The sequence below is a fragment of the Diabrotica undecimpunctata genome, chromosome 6, assembly GCF_040954645.1.
Source record: "Diabrotica undecimpunctata isolate CICGRU chromosome 6, icDiaUnde3, whole genome shotgun sequence".
Taxonomy (NCBI): Eukaryota; Metazoa; Arthropoda; class Insecta; order Coleoptera; family Chrysomelidae; genus Diabrotica; species Diabrotica undecimpunctata.
In genome coordinates, this window is record NC_092808.1 from 114,476,653 (window position 1) to 114,498,328 (window position 21,676).

The 21,676-nt window shown below is 36.5% G+C and overlaps 2 protein-coding genes across 3 annotated transcripts in view; one reads left to right on the forward strand and one right to left on the reverse strand.

Annotated features, from left to right (window-relative positions):
• Nucleotides 1-21,676, reverse strand: part of LOC140443757 (uncharacterized) — a 63,749-nt gene that overhangs the window by 20,089 nt on the left and 21,984 nt on the right. The window lies entirely within an intron of this gene.
• LOC140443190 (cap-specific mRNA (nucleoside-2'-O-)-methyltransferase 2-like) overlaps nucleotides 427-21,676 on the forward strand; it is a 31,880-nt gene continuing 10,630 nt past the window's right edge. Inside the window, exons 1-2 of the mRNA XM_072534299.1 lie at nucleotides 427-747; nucleotides 16,754-16,912. Of these exons, the coding sequence (XP_072390400.1) occupies nucleotides 496-747; nucleotides 16,754-16,912 (411 nt within the window). The 5' untranslated portion in view covers nucleotides 427-495. The remainder of the gene's footprint in view (nucleotides 748-16,753; nucleotides 16,913-21,676) is intronic.

Genomic DNA, 21,676 nt, shown 5'->3' on the forward strand with positions numbered 1-21,676 from the left:
TTTTACAAAAAACAATAGATCATTTACCAACATGCCATGATGTACATACACGTACAGTCCGGTATTAAGCACATTATGCGTAATGGATATAGAACACTATAATTCTAGTAACGTATTTATTCTAAAAGTTAAAGAGGATATAGAACAAAATAATTTTAAAAATATTTTGAGGCATACGGGATATAGAACTAAATGTTACTGAAAACTTTTAATTGGTTCTGAATATTATCATCATTTCAATGGATATAGAATAGAACAAGCTAATTTTTACAAAAATTTCTATGTATATAACTCCAAACTGCCAAAAAGTGGATATAGAACAGTATAATTCTCAGGCGACGATAAGTCTACATAATAAAAAACAAAACAAATATGAAAATGATAGCAAACATAGATAAAGAATATATATTACTGAAATAGCAAATGATAGGTTAGGTACAAACACAAACGTTTAAAAACAAAATTATTTATTTAGTATATTACATACAAATAACAATGAATGAATATGAAGAAGACTTTAATGAAATCTATTTTTTCAAAATACAAGATGAGTTGTCTCTTCCTCGCCAAGTATTTGAATCTCCAAAGTGGTGTATACCAGAATTACAATCAAAAAAGACTGAATTAAATATAATAAAAGGACGTCTAGGAAAGTATAAACTGAAAGTATGGTCTAAACACACCGCTCATAGAGACCGAGCTGGTTTTGTCATGAAAAAATTGGCTGAAAAAATTAAATTACTCAAGTAATTATACACAACTTATAATACTACACAATGTCTACAAAAAAAATAAAGTAACCATATCTAAAATAGCGATTCTTGATAAGTTTACAAAACAAAAGGAAAAATATACTTCATCTATTATTACTTAAGTATATTTCTTTAAATGGTACACCCTATATATTTTTTAGTTCTGCATAATCTATTAAATTTAAAATACTTGTGTTGTTAAAGCTTTATAGTTCTGACTTTATTTATTTGTACTATTCTCTCACCACTTAGCACTTATTAAATTATGTTACATATTGGAAAGATCCTTGATGTCAGTCTTATTATTGATAGAATTTTGATCTTTTTATGTGAATCATCTCCAATATGCATTTTTTGTTGTAGTTTTGCTCTTTTTCAAAAACAAAAAAATGGCTATTTTCTAGACTCTAGAGAATCCTTGTCTAAGGCTGTTGTGTTTAATTTGTTGGTTTGTACACAATTTTTTTTGTGCAACAACCCTTCTATGTAGTTATTGATGTGTTTGCCCAATATATGTTGAATTGCAGTTTTTATAATTTATTTTATGAATCACATCCAACCGATGATCTTTATTATGATTGGGATTAAATTTTCAAAAATATTTGCTGAATGTTTTTGAAGATTTATGTTTAAGATTAATATCATATTTTGCCAACATTTTCGACATTTGTTCAGAGAATCCATTAATTTATGGTATGGATATGTAGCATTTGTTTGATTTAGTTACCTTACTATTATTATTGCTAGGTATGGTTTGGGTTTATTTTGGATTGGTATTGGAATTAGATTGATTTCTGATAATGCAACTTCTTTTTTTAATTAGATGTTTGTAAAATTCTGGTTAATAATTATTTTTTTCTTAGATATCTTTAACTTTTTTCAGATTTTCGGAATGATATTGTGGGCTAGATAGCTTAATTGCTCTGTCAGTTAAACTGAATACAACACTTTTTTTATGGGTTGTAGTTGTGATGGTATTAAAATTTAGATATCTTCTGGACCAAACATCTTTCGTAAACCAGTTAATTTTTATCAGTCGGTTATTGTTGTTGTACTCAACTTAAATCAAGAAAAGTAATTTTGTTGTTTTTTTCTAGTTCATAAGTAAATTGAATGTTATTATGAAAATTATTGTACATTTAAAGAGTATAATAGATTTCAAGATCTGGGATGTAGAGTAAGCAGTCATCAACATATTGTTTGTAGAAATGTATGTTGTACTTGTATGTATAAGATGACTATTTGCTCTAATATGTAACGATGTTCTGATCGTTTAACAGTTCGAACCGTGGGAGTGTCAATATTTGCGCATCCACTTCTACAACGTGATGGCGAAGTGGGAATCAGAACGGCTATTTAAGGCGTGTGAATAGCGGAATCAGTGTTCCCAAACCTACCGATAAATCGGTAGATCTACCGATTTCGACGTATTTCTACCGATCTACCGACACAGGCTTAAATTCTACCGATTTTTATATTCAGATAGAAATTTTTACTTATTCTTAAATTTGAGAAGAAATATGTAAGAGACAAAACAATTTTTCTTCCGATACGTGTAATTTGCATTGAGCATTTTTGTGTATTCACGAAAACGTGTGAAAACATTCAAAAATTTATTCTTAAATGATACCTAAGCGGTACTTTACAAAGTACACGATGTCATAAAAGCTAATAATGCAATAAATGAATCCAAATCCATTGTGATCCCGACCGCTTGGTTCTGGGAATTTGTCAAGTTAGGAATGGAACAACGCATAGTTAATCTAAGCTTCCGAGTGCACCTCACATAAAAACTCGGTAGTTTGTTTGTTGAATAATATTTCCTTGTAAAAAGGTTTTATACTTGAGTTTTCGTTTCTCGGATAAGTATTCGATTCCTAGTCACAGACTCATTTAAAGATTTAAATTTCAGTCAGTTGAGGTTTGTGAAGTCGTAACTCGTAACGTCGTGTTATTGTATTAGTAGCGTAATTTTTTATTGTACGCGTAACAATAATTTAATAGTTATGTCGTCAAGTTCTGAAAGTGATTCAAACCTAGGTGAAACAAGTAGCAGGTGTCTATTTCAATATTTCATTTAGTTTGAGATTATATTATATGGTTTAAAATAAACATGACAAATAAAGTTTTTTAAGTCCTCTTTTTTTTTCTCTCGTCCACTTAGTAGAATCCAGACCTTAATATTTATGTAGTATATGTACCCAATATAAATGTGACAACTTCATATTTCCCACTTCGTTACTGTTGGATGTTACTGCCAGCCAAGTGCCAACGTGCCAGCAGTGCCAACCTTCTCGTTTTAAGTTTAGTATCTCGGTTCTCATTTTTTTATTTTATTAGATTTAGATGAATAAACATATTTTATTTTTTCTTAAATAAACGAATTGCAAAACATTATGAAATTTAAACAAAATAGTATATTTTGAAAAATCTACCGATTTTACACCACAATCTACCGATTTTTTTAACAAATTCTACCGATTTTATTTTTTTAAGTTTGGGAACACTGAGCGGAATTAGACAGTCTTGTAGCTAGCGCTCTAGGCTCCCTGACTCGCCGGTGTAGTGAACCAGCGAGTCATTCTGGACAGAGATAGTTCCGTATTGAGGATCATACTCTGTCCCCAACCAAGCGGAACCCATCGGTATTGCGTATTGAGCATTACCGTGGATCTGCACAGAACCAACCGGGACAGAGATTTCCGTATTGAGGATCATACTCTGTCCTTAGCCAAGCGGAACCCGTCGGCATTGTGTATTGAACATTGCCGTGGGTCTGCACAGCTAAATATTTTGTTTGCGAGCATATTCGGAGCTTTCGCTGAATTAAAGCGAAAGCGAGTATATTAGTAGTACTAATTAATTTCTTTTCTTTTATAGACGTTTGCCGGGAAATTCATTCATCGCGGGACCCAGACGGAAACGTAGAATTCATTTTATTTTTGTTTTATAAGTATACAACGTAGAATTCCTTTTTTTTAGTTTTTATTTATTGTATATATATACTTAATAGATTTATTTTTATTTCAAACCTGTGTTTTACTGAGTCTGTTGCCCCGAAAGAGCTACCCATCACAAACTGGCGCCCGAGCAAAAATTAATAACATGCCGACAGATAAAGACACAGACTCAGTAACAGGTACGTCGTGGATAAATCGACTTTGCAAAGAGGAATTGCAGAGCGAGGCCGAAAAATGCGGCTTAGATCCCAAGGGAACCGTCGACGAATTGAGAGCACGACTCAGAACCTATTTTAAAAATCGCGAGGAAGCTACAGGAACAATCCCAAAAGAAAAAACTTCCAAGGGAACAGAATCCGACACACTGGCCCAGGAAATTTCGGGCATCCGAAGACAATTACAGGAATTAACAATAACAAAACAAATGGGGCAACCAGAATTGCTAAATCAAGTACGGAAGTGGAACACACACTTCGACAAGAAACATTCGGATGCAATAGAATTCTTAGAGAGGATAGACGAATTAAGCTTGGCCTACGAGATCGATAAACAAGATCTACTAAGAGCATTACCTGAATTATTAGGAGACCACGCTTTGTTATGGTACAGAAACAATAACAAAAATTGGAAGTCATGGACAGATTTCAGCGAAGATTTTAAAAAAGCTTTCTATCCCAGGGGATATTTGCTACAACTAGAAGAGGAAATCCGAAACAGAAGACAGAGACAGAACGAACCAGTAGATAGATATATCACGGAGATTCAAACATTAATCAGACGAGAAGGCTCTTTTTCCAAAAACCAAGAACTCGAAAGGATATACAAAAATTTGTTACCAGAATATAAGCTTTATGCTCGCCGCCGGGATTTCGGAAACTTAGCCGAATTACAGGATTTAGCCCAAGAATACGAAGCTCTAGAAGACGAAAAGACCCGAGCAAATCAGATTTGCCGTGGAAACTGGAGACGCACAGAGCAAGCAGAGTACGATGCGAAAACGGCATGCTTTAGATGCAAGATGCCAGGTCACAGCCGTAAAAACTGCAAAAACCCATGGAAAAAGTTTTGTTCGCGTTGCGGCAGAGAAGGGGTTTACAGCAGCGACTGCTGTTTCAGGCGTCAGGGAAACGAATTACAGACTGGAGAAACAAGGAGTCGTCCCAGTCTGTAAAACAAGATTCGACTCCATTCGTTTTCGCCGTTACACAGCCAGCAAGCAATGACATTCGACTGTTCGCATCACTAAAAATAGGGCAAAGAACATACAGAGCGCTCATAGACACAGGAACTACTAAAAATTACGTCGGGGATAGAATAGCTCAGATATACAAGGACTCTCTAGATAGCTACAGCGGGAGAACAAGACTAGCAAATGGAGCGTCAATCGAGCTTAACCAGAAGTTGACAATTGAATGCGAGATCGATAAGTTACAAACCCGACAAACATTCATAGTAATGCCAGGGTTGACGGAAGATGCATTAATAGGAGTAGAATTCCTCAGGAACCATTCTATCGAACTTAAATTCGATAAACATACGACCAAACAATACATACAACATCAAGAAGAGACATGTAACACTTTAAAAAGACTCCACTCAAAATACGGAACTAAGAAAAGAACTAAGGGAGTTTGAGAACATAACAGGACCCACCAACTTAATAAGACACGAAATAAAATTGAAGAAAAAGTGCGATCCAGTCAAGCAGCCTTATAGGCGGCACAATCCCGCAATGCTACAGATCATCAACCAAGAAGTGGACAAGATGTTAAAAGAAGGAACCATCGAACCCTCCACAAGTGGTTGGAGTTCACCGATTGTACTAGTTAGGAAAAAGGATAACTCGTACAGATTTTGCATTGACTTTAGAAAAGTCAACGAACTATCAGATAAGGACGCATATCCGTTACCCAGAATATCGGAAATTCTGGATAGACTTAAGGAAGCAAATTTTATATCGACCCTCGATTTGAAACAGGGATATTTTCAAATACCCCTAGAAGAAACAAGCCGCCCAGTGACAGCATTCAGCGTACCCGGAAAAGGCCATTTTCAGTTCAAAACCACCCCATTCGGACTGCATTCCGCAGGAGCCACTTTCCAACGCCTACTGGATAAGGTAATACCTCCCGATATGGAATTCGCGTTTGCCTACTTGGATGATATCGTAGTAATATCTAAAACGCTCCAAGAGCATTTAAATCACCTACATGAAGTTTTCCGAAGACTGAAAGAAGCCAGATTACAGCTGAACTTCGAGAAATGCACGTTTTGCCAGTCAGAACTCAGATACTTAGGACATGTGGTTGGAGCAGAAGGAATAAAAACTGACCCGGAGAAAACCAAGGCTATAACCGGACTTACAGCACCGAGAAACGTGCGTCAACTCCGCCGGTTCCTAGGAATAACATCATGGTACCGCCGATTCATAGAGAACTATTCGACAATAGCAGGACCGCTAAACATGCTTCTGAAGAAGAAGATAAGATGGAAATGGACCGATAAGCAGGAAAACGCGTTTGAAGAGCTAAAATCAAAACTTACATCGGCCCCAGTATTAGCATGCCCCGATTTTTCGAAAACATTTTACCTGCAAACAGATGCGTCGAACTGTGGACTTGGAGTTGCACTAACACAGAAATACGACGGCCAGGATAAAGTAATTGCATATGCTAGTCGAACCCTCACACCAGCCGAGACAAAATATTCCACAACGGAAAAAGAATGTCTATCCATCGTGTACGGGATAAAGCAAATGAGGCCGTATATAGAAGGATACAATTTTAAGGTCATATCAGACCATCAGTCCCTCAAATGGCTGAAGAACCTTAAAAACCCGTCAGGTCGGTTAGCCAGGTGGAGTTTAGAACTGCAACAGTACGATTTCGAGGTAATATATAGAAAGGGAGTCCTCAACAAGGTAGCAGATGCTTTGTCACGACAACCACAAGAAAACCAGAGCGAAGAACCAGAGTCGGAATTATTAGCATCAGAACTGGAATCATGCAGTTGGTACGATAATTTATATAGGAATGTACTCCAGAACCCAGACGATTTCCCGGATTTACAAATATCAAACGGGAAATTATATAAACACGTTTGGAGCAGCCGTAATTTAGCCGACCCAGAGTTTAATAACCCATGGAAATTATGCGTACCAAGATATAAAAGGAAAGATATTTTGGAGGAAAATCATGACTCGACCACAGCAGGCCACTTAGGAATTGCAAAAACAATTTGCCGAATAGCGCAAAAGTACTATTGGCCTAAGATGTTTAAACAAATTGCAGACTACGTTAGAGCCTGTACGAAGTGCCTCCAATATAAACCGTCTCAAATGCAACCAGCCGGGAAAATGCAACCGTCCACTGTAGAAAAGCCTTGGCATACTGTCTCAGTTGATTTAATGGGACCATTCCCAAGATCTGCAAAAGGAAACATTTTCTTAATAGTCGTGCAAGACCGGTTTACCAAATGGGTCGTCGCCCAGCCAATAAGAGCAGCATCTACGAACTCAATCATCGAAACTCTACGATCAAAGGTAGTCATGCAATTCGGTATTCCGAAGAAAATCATCTCGGACAACGGCGCGCAGTTCACAAGCGGAAGTTTTAAGGCGTTCCTAAAATCCTATAACATAAATCACATTCTAACACCGCCGTACTCACCTCAATGCAATCCAGTAGAACGAATGAACAAAGTACTGAAAACGATGATAGCTACTTACGTGGAGGGTAACCATAAAGACTGGGACAAATTCGGAAGGGAATTAGACACAACAGAGGCGACAAATGGACAAGATATACAGGGGTATGCAGAAAACTTAAACAAGTTAGAAGCGTTAAGAGAACTAGCGAAAGTGCACATGGAACACGCTTTCGAGGACCAGAAGAAACATTACGATCTAAGACGAAGAGACTGGCAGCCACATCCAGGAGATCGAGTCATGAAAAAGGAACACCATCTATCATCGGCTAGTGCAGCTTTCACCAGCAAACTAGCGCCGAAGTACTCAGGACCATACATAGTAACGTCAGTGATATCACCAGTAATAGTAAAACTGAAATTGGCCGATAGTAGTAGCCGCAAGCAGATGACGGCGCATGTAAAAGATTTAAAACCGTGGGGAGGAAGATTGTGATAAAGATACCGAGAGGGATAGATGACATCACAAGGCTGTAGACACCATATACACAAAAAAAAGGTATGTTACTTTTTTTTTTCTCAAAGAGAAGGGGGTGTAACGATGCTCTGATCGTTTAACAGTTCGAACCGTGGGAGTGTCAATATTTGCGCATCCACTTCTACAACGTGATGGCGAAGTGGGAATCAGAACGGCTATTTAAGGCGTGTGAATAGCGGAATTAGACAGTCTTGTAGCTAGCGCTCTAGGCTCCCTGACTCGCCGGTGTAGTGAACCAGCGAGTCATTCTGGACAGAGATAGTTCCGTATTGAGGATCATACTCTGTCCCCAACCAAGCGGAACCCATCGGTATTGCGTATTGAGCATTACCGTGGATCTGCACAGAACCAACCGGGACAGAGATTTCCGTATTGAGGATCATACTCTGTCCTTAGCCAAGCGGAACCCGTCGGCATTGTGTATTGAACATTGCCGTGGGTCTGCACAGCTAAATATTTTGTTTGCGAGCATATTCGGAGCTTTCGCTGAATTGAAGCGAAAGCGAGTATATTAGTAGTACTAATTAATTATGATGACAATGAGGTAGGCATTGTGCTGATATTTTTATGTTGGGAAAATGTTGAGCTGAGGCAGAATTTTACACCTTCTAGGAATTCTTCATCATCATCATCCAGCCTCAAGAGTCCACTGCTGAACATAGGCCTCTTCCTCATGTTTCCAACCCCGTCTATCTTGCGCCGCTCTCATCCAGTTTTTATTGAGTCTTCTTAAATCGTCAGTCCATCTTGTAGGTGGTCGACCGACACTTCTCTTGTCTTCTCTTGGCCTCCATTCCAATAACCTCTTCTTCAAGTGGAAGCGAAATATGTGTTTGGATGTTAATCCATCTGGTTTTGACACACTTTAAAGCTAGTTTAATTAGAATGTTAGTGTATAATGATTTTACCATGATATCATCATAATTGGTGCTACAGCCCTATAAAAGAGCCTCGACCTTCCCAAGTCTATTATGCCAGTCAGTTCTATCCATTGCCAACTGTTGCCAGTTTGCTGCGCCTATTTGTCTACCATCCTCATCTACACCATCCCTCCATCTGAGGTTTGGTCTACCCCTACTTCTACTTCCCACAGGTTGTGACATAAGGATTCTTCTAGGAGGGTTGTTCTGCTGTGATCTTGCCAGATATCCTGCCCATCTTAGTCTTCCTAATTTTATAAAGGATACTACGTCTTTACCACCAAATATATGTTTATATCTGTGATATATCTCGTAGTTGTACCTCCTTCTCCAAACACCATTTTCACAGATGCCACCAAATATTCTTCTCAGGATCCTTCATTCAAATATAAGCAGGAGATTTTCATCTGCCTTGGAAATGGTCCATGTCTCTGACCCATATGTCAACACTGGTTGTATAAGGGTTTTGTATATGGTTATTTTTGTTTCTTATCTTAAGTTTCTGCTTCTCATATGTCTACTCAGTCCAAAATAGCATTTGTTTGCTAGGATTATTCTTCGTTTGATTTCTTCCGTCATGACGTTCTCCTTGGTGATCAGGGAGCCTAAGTATGTGAATTTGTCTACCACTTCAAAGATAGAATTATCAACCGTGAATTGGTGGCCGATGTTTCTGGCTCTATTGTTGGGTGTTTATGCCATTATCTTAGTTTTATTTTCATTTACTTGCAGGCCCATATTTTTTGAGGCATTTGACAAGGTGGTATACATTTCTTCTAGCTTGCGTGTTGTGCGGGCAACTAGATCAACATCTTCTGCATATGCCAAAATTTGGGATGATTTATTAAAAATGTTTCCTCTGCTGTCTATTTGGGCATCCCTGACCGCCTTTTCGAAAGCTATGTTGAAAAGGAGACACGCCAGCGCATCTCCCTGTCGCAGCCCAACCGGTGTTTCAAATGCCTGTGATTGTTCGCCCTGTATTTCGACTTTGCAAACAACTTTACGCATTGTAGCCTTAACCAATCTTATCAGTTTATCGGGGATGTGGAATTCACCCATGGCTTCATACAATTTATTTTTTAGGACACTATCATAGGCCAATTTAAAATCTACAAAAAGATGGTATGTGTCGATATTGAATTCATTGGTTTTTTCCAGTATTTGCCTTAGCGCAAAGATCTGGTCTGTTGTTGATCGACCAGGCCTAAAACCACTTCGATATTCGCCAAGAAGCTCCTCTGAATATTCACTCAGGCGACCATATAAAATCCTCGAAAATATTTTGTATGCTGTATTAAGGAGGGTTATTCCCCTATAGTTTCTACATTCTAATTCATCGCCCTTTTTGTGTAGCGGGCAAACGATCCCAATACACCACTCTTCTGGGATTTGTTCCTCATTCCAGGCTCTCAGTATGATTTTATATATATGATTAGTCATCTCAGTATGATTTTATATATATGATTAGTCATCATCGAAAGATATAAGTTTGTGATTAATTGATGTAGACTGTTTTGAACTTAAATTGTGAAAATCCTATGAATGCTGTGTATGATAGTGGGTTTTACAGATTGCATTTCCCAAAATGTGTTCAAAATACTTGGGAGAGGTTGCATGTTGGACTTCCAATGTTACTAGTAATGGGGCGAGCCAGAATTCTTTTTTTTTGTAGTCCATGAAAAGATTTGTAAAATGGGCACTACAAAAAGTCATTTGCATGTAAACTGAGTATTACTGAGTAAACTGAGTAGATTATTTTAAGGAAAAAAGCGCATTATAATTAGCCTTATATCCACCAGAATCAAAATGAATCATTTTCCTTCTACATTAAATTTTCTTTTAGTGTTCTTCATTAAATCCAGGATTTTCACTGATTTAAAATGCATTATTTTTGCATAATACTCTCATTTTTAAAATTTTATGTACAGTAAAAATAATGGAGATATCACTGATATGTCTTTGTGTGAACAAGTTTCACACAAAGTTTCGAGTGCTTAAAACCTTAATTTTTCAAAATTACTCTTAAAATTACCTTTTAAATGGCTATGTATAAATATATCAAATTAACTAACTTATTGAAGAAAAACCAATGATATTTTAGGGAGCAAATTCTTGAGCATGAAAAATATATGTATTTTGGAGCTATCATATATCTTAAGTATGCATAATAGTAGATGAATATCTCGGCACCAACAAATAACATTGAGTGCTTTGTACTGTTATTAGCATAGGGGGTAGTTTCTAATGTTTAAAAGATGCAACCAAAAAAATATTTTATAAGCAAGGAAAAAATATTTATTTTAATGTGTACAAAACTATTTTTAACAATGTAGTCTTTAGGGGTGAATTTTAGGGGTTGACGATTTTAAACTAAAGAAATATCATTTTTTAACGTTATTTACGTCATAAGCGGTGGTTTCTAAGGTATGAAAATTTGTATTAAATTACAAATTATCATTGAATATTTTTACATTACTTAATTCAATCAGATTTTAATGAATAAAGCGCTTAAATACATGTTTGCCTATTTTTTTCACTTATGGGTAGTTTTAACCCTTTAAAAACAAAACGCACACTTCACTCATATTATAACAATGCTTATATCAAAGACAAGCTTAAATCCAAATTTTCAGCTAAAGCCATGCAGTCTGACAGATCAATAAATGATACCAATGATTGTCAAATTCTAGAGAATGAACTGAGTGATGTAATAAACATTTTTTAAGTCTTAATGCAAATGAATGTAAAGGTGGAAGTTACTTAAAGAAGCAAAATGTTATATACTTTGTTTATAATATTGGCAAGAGTGAATTGGAACATTTGAATAAAATTAAAGACCTTGTTATAATTTTTGACTATTAGCTTTCTTTTATTGAGCATATAATTGTAAAAGTTTCTGAGGCACTTAAATCATGTAACTTTATAGGCAGAAATAGCCAGGATCTTGTTCTTCTTCTTAAAGTTTCATCTCCTATCGGAGGTTGGATATCATAACGGCTATGGTCACTTTGTTGGCTGCTGCTCTGAAAAGTTGTAGTGAACTACAGTTAAACCATTCTCTAAGGTTCTTCAGCCAGGAGATGCGTCTTCTTCCTATGCTTCTTCTTCCTTGGATCCTTCCTTGCATAATAATTCTCAGCAGCTCATATTTTTCTCCTCTGGTTATGTGACCCAAATATTCTAGTTTTCTTCTCGAAGTCGATGAAACAGGAATAAATATCTAGGTTCATATCTAAGCATCTTTGAGAGAGGACATTAAAAGCAAACAATGCCTCTCTCGTTCCCAGTCCCTTGCGGAACCCAAACTGAGTATCATCCATATCATCTTCTAGTTTTCTATATAATCTTCCATGAATCACCTTTAGAAATATTTTGAGGGTATGGCTTATTAGTGATATTGTCCTATAGTCTGAACAATCTTTGGCATATACTGTTTTTGGTATTGCTACAAAGGTGGACACCAAGTGGGATTTTTCCAGATTTATATACTTCATTAAATAGGTCCAGAAGTACAGGTAGAGTTTCATCGTCTAGACATTTTAGTAGTTCCGCAGGTATTTCGTCTGGACCTACAGTTTTTCCGTTTTTTGCGTTTCGTATTGCTTGTTCGATTTCCTCTATTATGATCTCTGGCCCCGTTTCGCTGTCGATTTCTTCCGGTTCTTGCCGATTATCCTCAAACAGATCTGTTATGTATGTCTTCCATTTTTTTAATTTCTCTTTAATTTCTATAATGATTTTTCCATTTGCGTCTTTCAGAAGGGCATCTTTCTTTTTTCTCAGTGTATTTGTCATTTCCTTTATTTTCTTATGCATGTTAAAACTATCATACTGTTTAGCATATGCCTCTATTTCACTGCATTGATTAGCAAGCCAGATGGATTTGGCCTCTTTTATTTTCTTTCCTATCAATCTCTGTAGTTCCTTGTATTTTGCTTTACTCCTGCCTTTATGTTTCCTTCTTTCCTCCATTAGATCTAAGATTTCTGAAGTCATCCATCTCTGTTTTTTTCTTATTTTTGTCTGCAGTAGCTTTTCTCCTGCCTTTATTAAAGTTTCCTGTACCATGTTCCATTTGTCATTAACATCTGTTGTTTTTATCACGTCTTAAGTTATCATTTATTTCTTGTTTTAAGCTCTGACGTATAGGTTCTTCTTTTATCTTTGAGACATCAAACCGTGGTATATTTGTTTGTTTTTGGATCTTCTTCAATTTTATCTGCATTACGCCTACTAATGGATTATGGTCTGAATTTATGTCAGCTCCGGGGTATGTTCTCAGAGACTTTATAGCGTTTTTATATCTAGATTTTATTAAAATGTAATCTATCTGGTTTCGAACAATGTTGTCTTCTGAATCCGCAGGTGATTTCCAAGTATAAAGTCTTCTTTTAGGTAATTTAAAATTTGTATTCATTACTACCATCTCCTCGCTTTGGCAGAATTCGACTAGTCTGTCCCCTCTTTCATTTCTTTCTTCCAAGCCAAATTCCCCCACGCATCCGTCCACTTTTCCTTTTCCAACCTTGGCGTTGAAATCTCCCATCACCCATCATCTTTTTTTGTGGATCTTATGATTTCGTTCAATTGCATGTAGAACCTCTCTATCTCGGTCTCATCTTTGTCGGCAGTTGGTGCATATATTTGTGCAATGTTTATCTTTTTAGAGAATGTCTGCAATTGAATCATCATCAATCTCTCTGAGTAGGGAGTAAAACCAACTACTGATTTATTTGCCGAATATATTTATCTTAAGGCGATCCATTTCAGCTATTAGGTTGTCCAGCTTACCTGGTTGATATAAACTCTTCACGTTCCATGTGGCCAGTCTTAGGGTTCGTCCTTTTTCTATTTTCTCTAAACCAATGCTTTTCTTGGTTTCCTTCTGGATATGAGGGTTTCGCTTGCTGACGACCTGAGAGGCCTCATATTCTTCAAGTGTACCTCTCCTGCCGGATCTTGGTTTCCGACTGCCAGGATCTTGTTAAAAACTGTCAAATTGCTATATTTCTTGTATGTACTTTGTAAGCTAGAATATGCCTCTATAATTTGGTCCCCTTTTTATGAAGCTCATATTCTGTTTACTGAAAAGTTGCAGCATAAATTTTTAAAATAGTTGTTATTTAAGATTAACGGTGTATATCCAGAGGGAGGTGTCAGTACTAGTGAGTGATTTAGACATAATTTCATTGGAAATTCTTTTGTTTTTGGCTAGAGAATATATCTCTTTTTTTAAGAACGCTAGATTGGTATTTCAGAAGTATGGTGTAAATAAAATATTGGCAAAGAAATTATTTTAAACACCAATTGTATGGTAACAGGACGGATAGAGGTCTCGGACGTAAAAAAATGTCATGGCTGCGCAATATTCGACAATGGACAGGAATCCACAGCTATGAAATGCTTCGCAATGCTGCTAAAAACAGAATTATTTAATCCAGAATATTTAACATCTCACCTGACAAGACGATGTACGGTGGACGCCTACGCAGAAATGCATGGCACCTTAAGAAGAAGAAGAAGTATGGTAACAGTCAGATATTCAAACATAAAAATGGAAAGAGGTCCTAAGCATGAAGAATAAAATCTAGATAGACTCAAAGATACGAACAGAACTAGAGATTGTAAAGAAAATATAAACATCAAACTAGAAAACAGTCTAAAACATAATTGAGGAGTGGGAAGAGTGCAGAAATATCGTAGAAGAAGCAGCTGAAGAAGTACTAGACATGGAACTTAAACAAAGAAGAAAATAATACTAGAAAAGAAATATTAAGAAGGTGGACAGAACATTTTAAGGAAAAGCTTGAGGGAGATAGGAGGGAGGCGAAACCTGTTATACCATTAGACGAAGAAGACAACAGAGAAAAGAGTCCACCAACAATAGGGAGAGTAGAACAGGAGTAGACAAATTAAAGAGCAATAAATCACTGGGTCAGATCAAATAGCATCGGAGCTGCTGAAAAAACGAGGAGACGCATTATTAAAAACAATACAAGCTGATAACAAAGATATGTTTGAATAAGCAATTACCAGCGGAGTGGAATAGCGGTATTATTATCTCTCTCTTCAATTCTGACCTCTGGAGTGAGTGTAGTGGCCATCGTGATTTTCGTGTATTTCTTTTAACTCATGCATAGGTCTTTTGCATGTTCCTGTAAACTAATCGATCCATTTTGTTGGGGAACTTCCTCGCGATATTCGGTCTTCTACATTTGCTTGGATAATAAGTCTTTCCATGTTTTCTGTGCCTAAATTTTGTTCTAAAGCATGATAATGCTATGCCGTATGTTGAAAATATAGTGCAAAATTATCTAGAGTAAGTTGGAATCGACTGCATGGGATGGCCAGCAAATAGTGCCGATCTCAGTCCTATAGAGAATGTTTGCAACTTGCTTGGTAGGCGTCTGCGGAATTTTCCTAATCAACCAAACACTCTGCAGGACTTGGAATAACGTCTTGTCCAAATTTGGAATGAACTGGATGAGAATACTTTAAGACCGCTTATTTGGAGTATGAATCCTCGATACCAAGCTGTCATTCGTAGCAGGGTGGAAATACGTCTTATTAAGCAAAAAAAATTAACAATTTCAATTTTTAGAATTAGCGATTTTGTTTGTTTTAAGATTGTGTTAAGTTTATGAATATTGAAGATGGTTAGCGAAAACATCACCAAATCTGTTTGTTTTACAAAGTAAACTAATACTAAATCAAATGCGTTTTTTTCATTTAATATCTTCATGTTATATCATAAGTTTTAAAGTGGTGCGTTAAGTTCTTGGAGCAGTGTATTAAATAATTGCGGAGACAGTATGCATCCGTGCCTGATACCTTATTATCATTAATATTATACCATTACATAAAAAGGAAACCAATTAGAATGTGGAAACTGCTGTGCAATCACTCTATTGAATACAGCGTACAAAATAAAGTGCAATTGTGTGAAATTAAAGTGTGACTTCTGTAGACAGAAGTTAACAATAGACCAGATATTTGTTGTACGACAGATTCTCGAAAAAAACAAGTAATATACATCGACACACATTATCTCTTCGAGAATTCTTAATACAAGCAGTGAAAGAATTTAATATATCAACACAATTGATAGTGTTAATATAAGAAACTCTAAAAGTTGAACGTAAACTCCGGCTACAAAAATAATTAACGGAAACAATAGTTGTAAAAAAGGGACTACGTCAGGAAGACGTCCTATCATGCATCTTGTTCGACACCATGCTTGAAAGAATAATAAGAGAATAATTATATTTTCTTTGTTAGTGTTAGTGTCTAGCGTTTACAGTTGATGTCGACATAACCCCAAGGTTAAGAAGAGAAATCACAGAGGCATTCAATCAAATAGAACCAGCTACACAAAATAATGGGCTTAAAATAAAAAAATATATGCATACAAATAAAAACGCAGAAATAAGGCAGCTCCAAAATCTAACAATAGGAGAATACAACATTGGCGAGATAGAAAATGGAATTTGGCGAAGATACAACTTTGAACTATACAAAATACACCAGGATCCGGATATCGCAACATTTATTAAAGTAGGATATCGGTGTTGGATGGGAAAGGTGGAAATGATGGAAGAAGACAAAATACCAAACCAAATAAGTAAACAAGTGTCAGTAGGAAAAAGAACAAGTAGAAGACTCAAGCTGAGATACATAGAACAACCATAAAAATAATACATTGGAGAAAAACAGCACGAAACAGATTAGAATGGAGAAGAAGAATCCTGGAACAGGTCAAGACCCAAAAAGGGTTGTCGAGCCAGTGATGATGAAAGAAATTTTTGATAATTTCATGTAAAAGATTTATATTAAAACTAGGCTTTCACAGCAACTAAAAACTTTTTAAATAAGATTTTAAGCTGTTATGAAATGGTTATAACGTATTATTAAAATGTAAATATTTTTCTGTTTTAGGCATGGTGTAAATTTTATGAAATCTTGGCACATTTTCCTGTAATTCCACTTTGTGCTGTGAGTAATAAAAAGCTTGAAAGTCTGCATTTATGTGAAGCTCCTGGGGCATTTGTTTGTGCATTAAATCACTATCTGACGCTGAACTACCCAGGTTTGGAAGTTAGTTTTGTTTACTTATTTTTCGAGATTAACATATTCATACTTAAGTAATTAGTATTTGTAAATCAAATTTATATGTAAGTTTTTTATTTGTAGTAGATTTTTTTTTATTATTTACGCCAATCAAATGGTTAACAAACTTAATAGAAAAATCGTAATACAAATTAATGAAAACAAAGTAAAATCCAACTGCTTCTTACATTAGAACAGAAAAAATTTTTTACTGTTAATGGAGTAGGAAGCGTCTCAAATAGCTTCTTCTGCTCAAACGTCAATCTCTATGAATTGCGGAAAATATGCAGAATCCACTTGACTAATAACAGGACATCGATATGCATCAGAACAGTAGCGAAAAAGGAGTGGGTGTTTAATAAACTTCTAGAACTAATGAAAAAAAGTAGAATGTATGGTCTCTGTAACATATTGTATGCCACTTATATTGCGGCAACGTTTGATCCCTTCTCTGTTTACAACGGATACCTGTGTGAAAACTACAATATACTTGCTACAGAAGTAATGAAATACTTGCAATAGAAATAATAAGAAAGAAATTGGAAACAACTGGTAGGAACATGAATTGATGTGGGAAAAGTCTTCAAAATTGTATAAAGAAAATTGGCTCTAAATTGAAAACAATAAATAAACGTCAAGCAGTTATGGAAAGCCAAAGAATAGCCAACAGACGTAATGTATTCTTCTTCTTCAGTGCCTTATCCGGTCCGGATGTTGGCGATCATCAAGGCTATCATGGTTTTGTTAACTGCTCTGCGAAAAAGCAACGCGGAGGTCATCCCAAACCATTGTCGGAGGTTTTTCAACCACGAGATACGACGGCGTCCCGGTCCTCTCCTGCCAAATACTTTACCCTACGTAACGAGTTGAAGAATTCGATATTTTTCTTCGTTCTGCATCACGTGGCTGAGGTACTCAAGCTTACGTTCTTTCACTAAATTTAGCACTTCTTTTCCTTTTGTCATGCGCTGTAGGACGTTGGTGACATGATCCACATACGATATTTTTAGTATCCTCCTGTAGATCCATATCTTGAAGGCTTCAATCCGCTTTTCTGTGGCTTGCCTCAGTGTCTAGGCTTCAACTCTATATAGTAACACTGGAAGAATGTAGCACCTCACTATCCGCATCTTGGTTCCCAAACTGAGATCACTGCAGCACAGCTAGGATCTCAACTTGATAAATGTAGACCGTGCCATTTCAATTCTGGATCTAATCTCTTGAGCGTAGTCCCATTGTGAGTTGAGGGTAGTTCCGAGGTAAGTGAATCTGTCGACTCTCTGGATCACTTCGCTACCTGCCATTTGTGCCCCGGGATCTAAATTTGCACGACTGATTAAAGTCTAGTCCGTATGTTACGCTCAAAGTTTTCACTCGGTCTAGTAAGGCTTGTAGATCATTTAATCTGGTTGCTAGTAATACAGTGCGATCGGCTTAGCGGATATTGTTGATGTATTCATCGTTCACTCGGATTCCCACCTCTAGGTTTGTGAGGACTTTAGTAAAAATCTTCTCAGAGTATATATTAAAAAGAGTCGGCGAGAGCACACAGCCTTGCCTTACTCCTCGTATGATCTTTACTTGGTCGGTCAGCTGGTCTTCGACCTTGATTTGAGCACGCTGGTTCCAGTATAAATTTATGATGATCCGAATGTCCTTCTCATCCAATCTTAGTCTTTGTAGGACGGTAACCATCTTCTGGTGCTGGCAACGGTCAAATGCCTTGGCGTAGTCAATAAAACAAATGTAGACATCACAACTGACATCGCGCATCTCTGAAGTAGGACTTGTAAGGTGAAAAGCACTTCACGTGTACCCATGGAATTGCGGAATCCAAATTGCATTTCACCGACATTTTCTTCGCATTTCTTGTAAATTCTGGCATGTATGATTTTAAGAAAAATCATAAGTGCATGACTTATAATGCTGATAGTTCTGAAATCTTCGCACGTTTTCGCAGATCATTTTTTTTTTTTTTGTAGTGTTACAAATGTTGACAATAGCCATTCCTCTGGGATATTACCTGAATCATATATGGCGTTAAACAATTCAGTTAACTCCTTCGTGCTAACTTCGCTCATCACCTTAATAAGTTCAACGGGGATTTCGTTCGGACCTGTGGCTTTACCATTCTGAGACTGTTTTAAAGCTGCTTTCACCTCGCTTTCTAGTATTGACAGCCCTGTCATGCAATTTATTTCTGGAAGGTTACCTCGGTAGTCCCAGAAAAGTTTTTCTATGTACATTTTCCAGGTCACCAACTTCTTAACTGTCGTCGCCAGGTTCCTGTCTTTGTTTATGAGGAGGTATGTATTTCTCCTCTTGTATTGACCAGTGGCTTCTCGAATCTTTCGGTGGATATTTATATGATAGTCTTGGAGCTCTTCGATTAGTTTACATTTTTCTTGCATCCATGTCTCCTTGGCTGTTCGTATTTATTTTTTAACTGTTTGGTTGATTTCTTGGTATTTCTTCGCGTTCCTGTTTTTCATTAATCTCCTTTGGTCCATCATCTGCAGAATGTCATCAGTCATCCATTCTTTATTTTTTACTCTTGTTTTCTTTCCCAGATGTTGTTTTCCCGCATTTAGCATGACGTCTTTGATATAACTCTGTTTTTGTTCTACACTCTGTTCTTGTTGTTTAGCGGTTTCTAGTTTTTCTCTCATTACATCTCTTACGTTCTGACGAACTACGGGGTCTTTTAGAGTGTCATAATCCAGGTTCTGTTTAGGTTTACTTTTGATGAGATTCTTTAGTTTGAGTTCTATCTACTATAGAGCCCACTAATGGGTTGTGGTCCGATGAGACGTCTGCTCCTGGGAAGGTCTTCGCCGAATTCAAGCTTTTGTTAATGAGAATAAAGTCTATCTGGTTTCTGATGAGATTGTTGGCTGTACCTGCAGGTGACTTCCACGTATAAAGACGTCTCGAGGGAAGTCTAAACCAGGTGTTAGCAATGGTAAAATCTTCTTCCCGACAAAATTGGATAAGTCGGTCTCCCCTTTCGTTTTTCTCGCCTAAGCCGTGTTGTCCGACGATGTCTTCTATTCTGCTTTTGCCAACTTTGGCATTAAAATCACCCATGGTGATGATAAGCTCGTTCTTCTTGGTATATTTTAGTGCTTTTTGTACAAGTGCGTAGATCTCCTCGATATCCTCTTCTAGCTTTTCTGATGGAGCGTAAATTTGAATTATGTTCGTATTAACGGGTCTGCCTTGCAGCTTCATCAAAATGACTCTATCAGAGAGAGGTAGCACGCTGATCACAGCCCCAGCGCCCTTTTTCTCAGAATCACCTCTATGCCATTCCAGTGATGTGGTTTATCGTTTGCCGTATAATGTACTATATGCTCATCCACACAGCACTGTCCCGAGCCTGGCCATCTCATCTGGCTGATTCCCATCAGGTCGATATTTAGTCTTTTCATTTCTTGAATGGTGTTGTATATCTTTCCTCCTTCAAACCTTTCCTTTTTTATTTTCCAACAGGATTTTTTTAAAAGTCGTTTTAAATAGTTTAGGAATCTTTTTGTGTATTGTTGTCCAGGAAATCTCTGTCCTAAGTATTTTTTTGATTTCTTTTTTCTTTGTAGTTAGCCCTTCCAGTCCCTCAAATAAAGAAACCCTTATCTACGACCTAGCTCTCCAACCAAAACACAAGTAGCCGTTCGCAAACGTTTCAATTTATTTGCTTACCCTATCTTCAGCACAGTAATTGTTCAGTTCTCCCTTTCAACCCCCTATAAGCAATTATATATTGTTACCAGTGACACCCGACGTCTTAGGTAAATTTAAATTGCTACAAAGTAGCTTTAACCCATATTTTATGGGTTAAGTTAACCCTTAAGAAATTCGAATGTAATTTCACAAAATTTTACTGGTTAAATCACCAAGAATGGTATTTCGAAAAACAATTGGTGTTCAAATGAACTTTGCACTTGTGGCACGTATATATTGTATGATTATGACATACTCTGCAACGTCTATGCTACGCTTTTCTTTTCTTGCTTAAAAATAAAGGAAGCCCTGAAGGCTTTCTACAGAGGCGCTCTGATGGGTCCTAAAAAGGACGAAATAGGTATAAGCGAATTGTAGAAGCACTATACATGAAATCAAATCTTAACGGTCTTTTCTATTATTAAAGATATTTGGATCAACTCATTGTAACGATGGTTCTGGGAGAATAAAAATGAACTATGAACTAGATGAGTTAATGCAGAGCGCAGATATCGTTAGATTTGAACATCAGGCAGTGGCGAAGGAAAGTATGGAGAGGCAGAATGGAAAAACGTTGTTAAGCAGGCCAAAATCCACAAAGGGTTGTAGCGCCAATAGAAGAAGATCAACCACTTTTTGTACTTTTAAATAATTTGCGGAATCGTAAGGAAGCTGTTTGGCGTCGTTATGACGCGAAGCAGCTTGTATTTATTAATATATATATATATATATATATATATATATATATATATATATATATATATATATATATATATATATATATATATATATATATATATATATATATATATATATATATATATATATCTGTAGCCTGGTTTCAAAGATGGCCAACTCCGTTTAGCAAAATTTTCAGTATAGGTAAAAAAATGTTTAAACTACTTCCACAAAATGGGTACAGTTGAATTTTTTTTTGTTGATTAATAATGATTTCCAGAGCATCTTGGAATAATAATATTTATGCTTTTTACTGTAGTTAAAGGGATATTTAACGTTGAAATATGGAGTTGG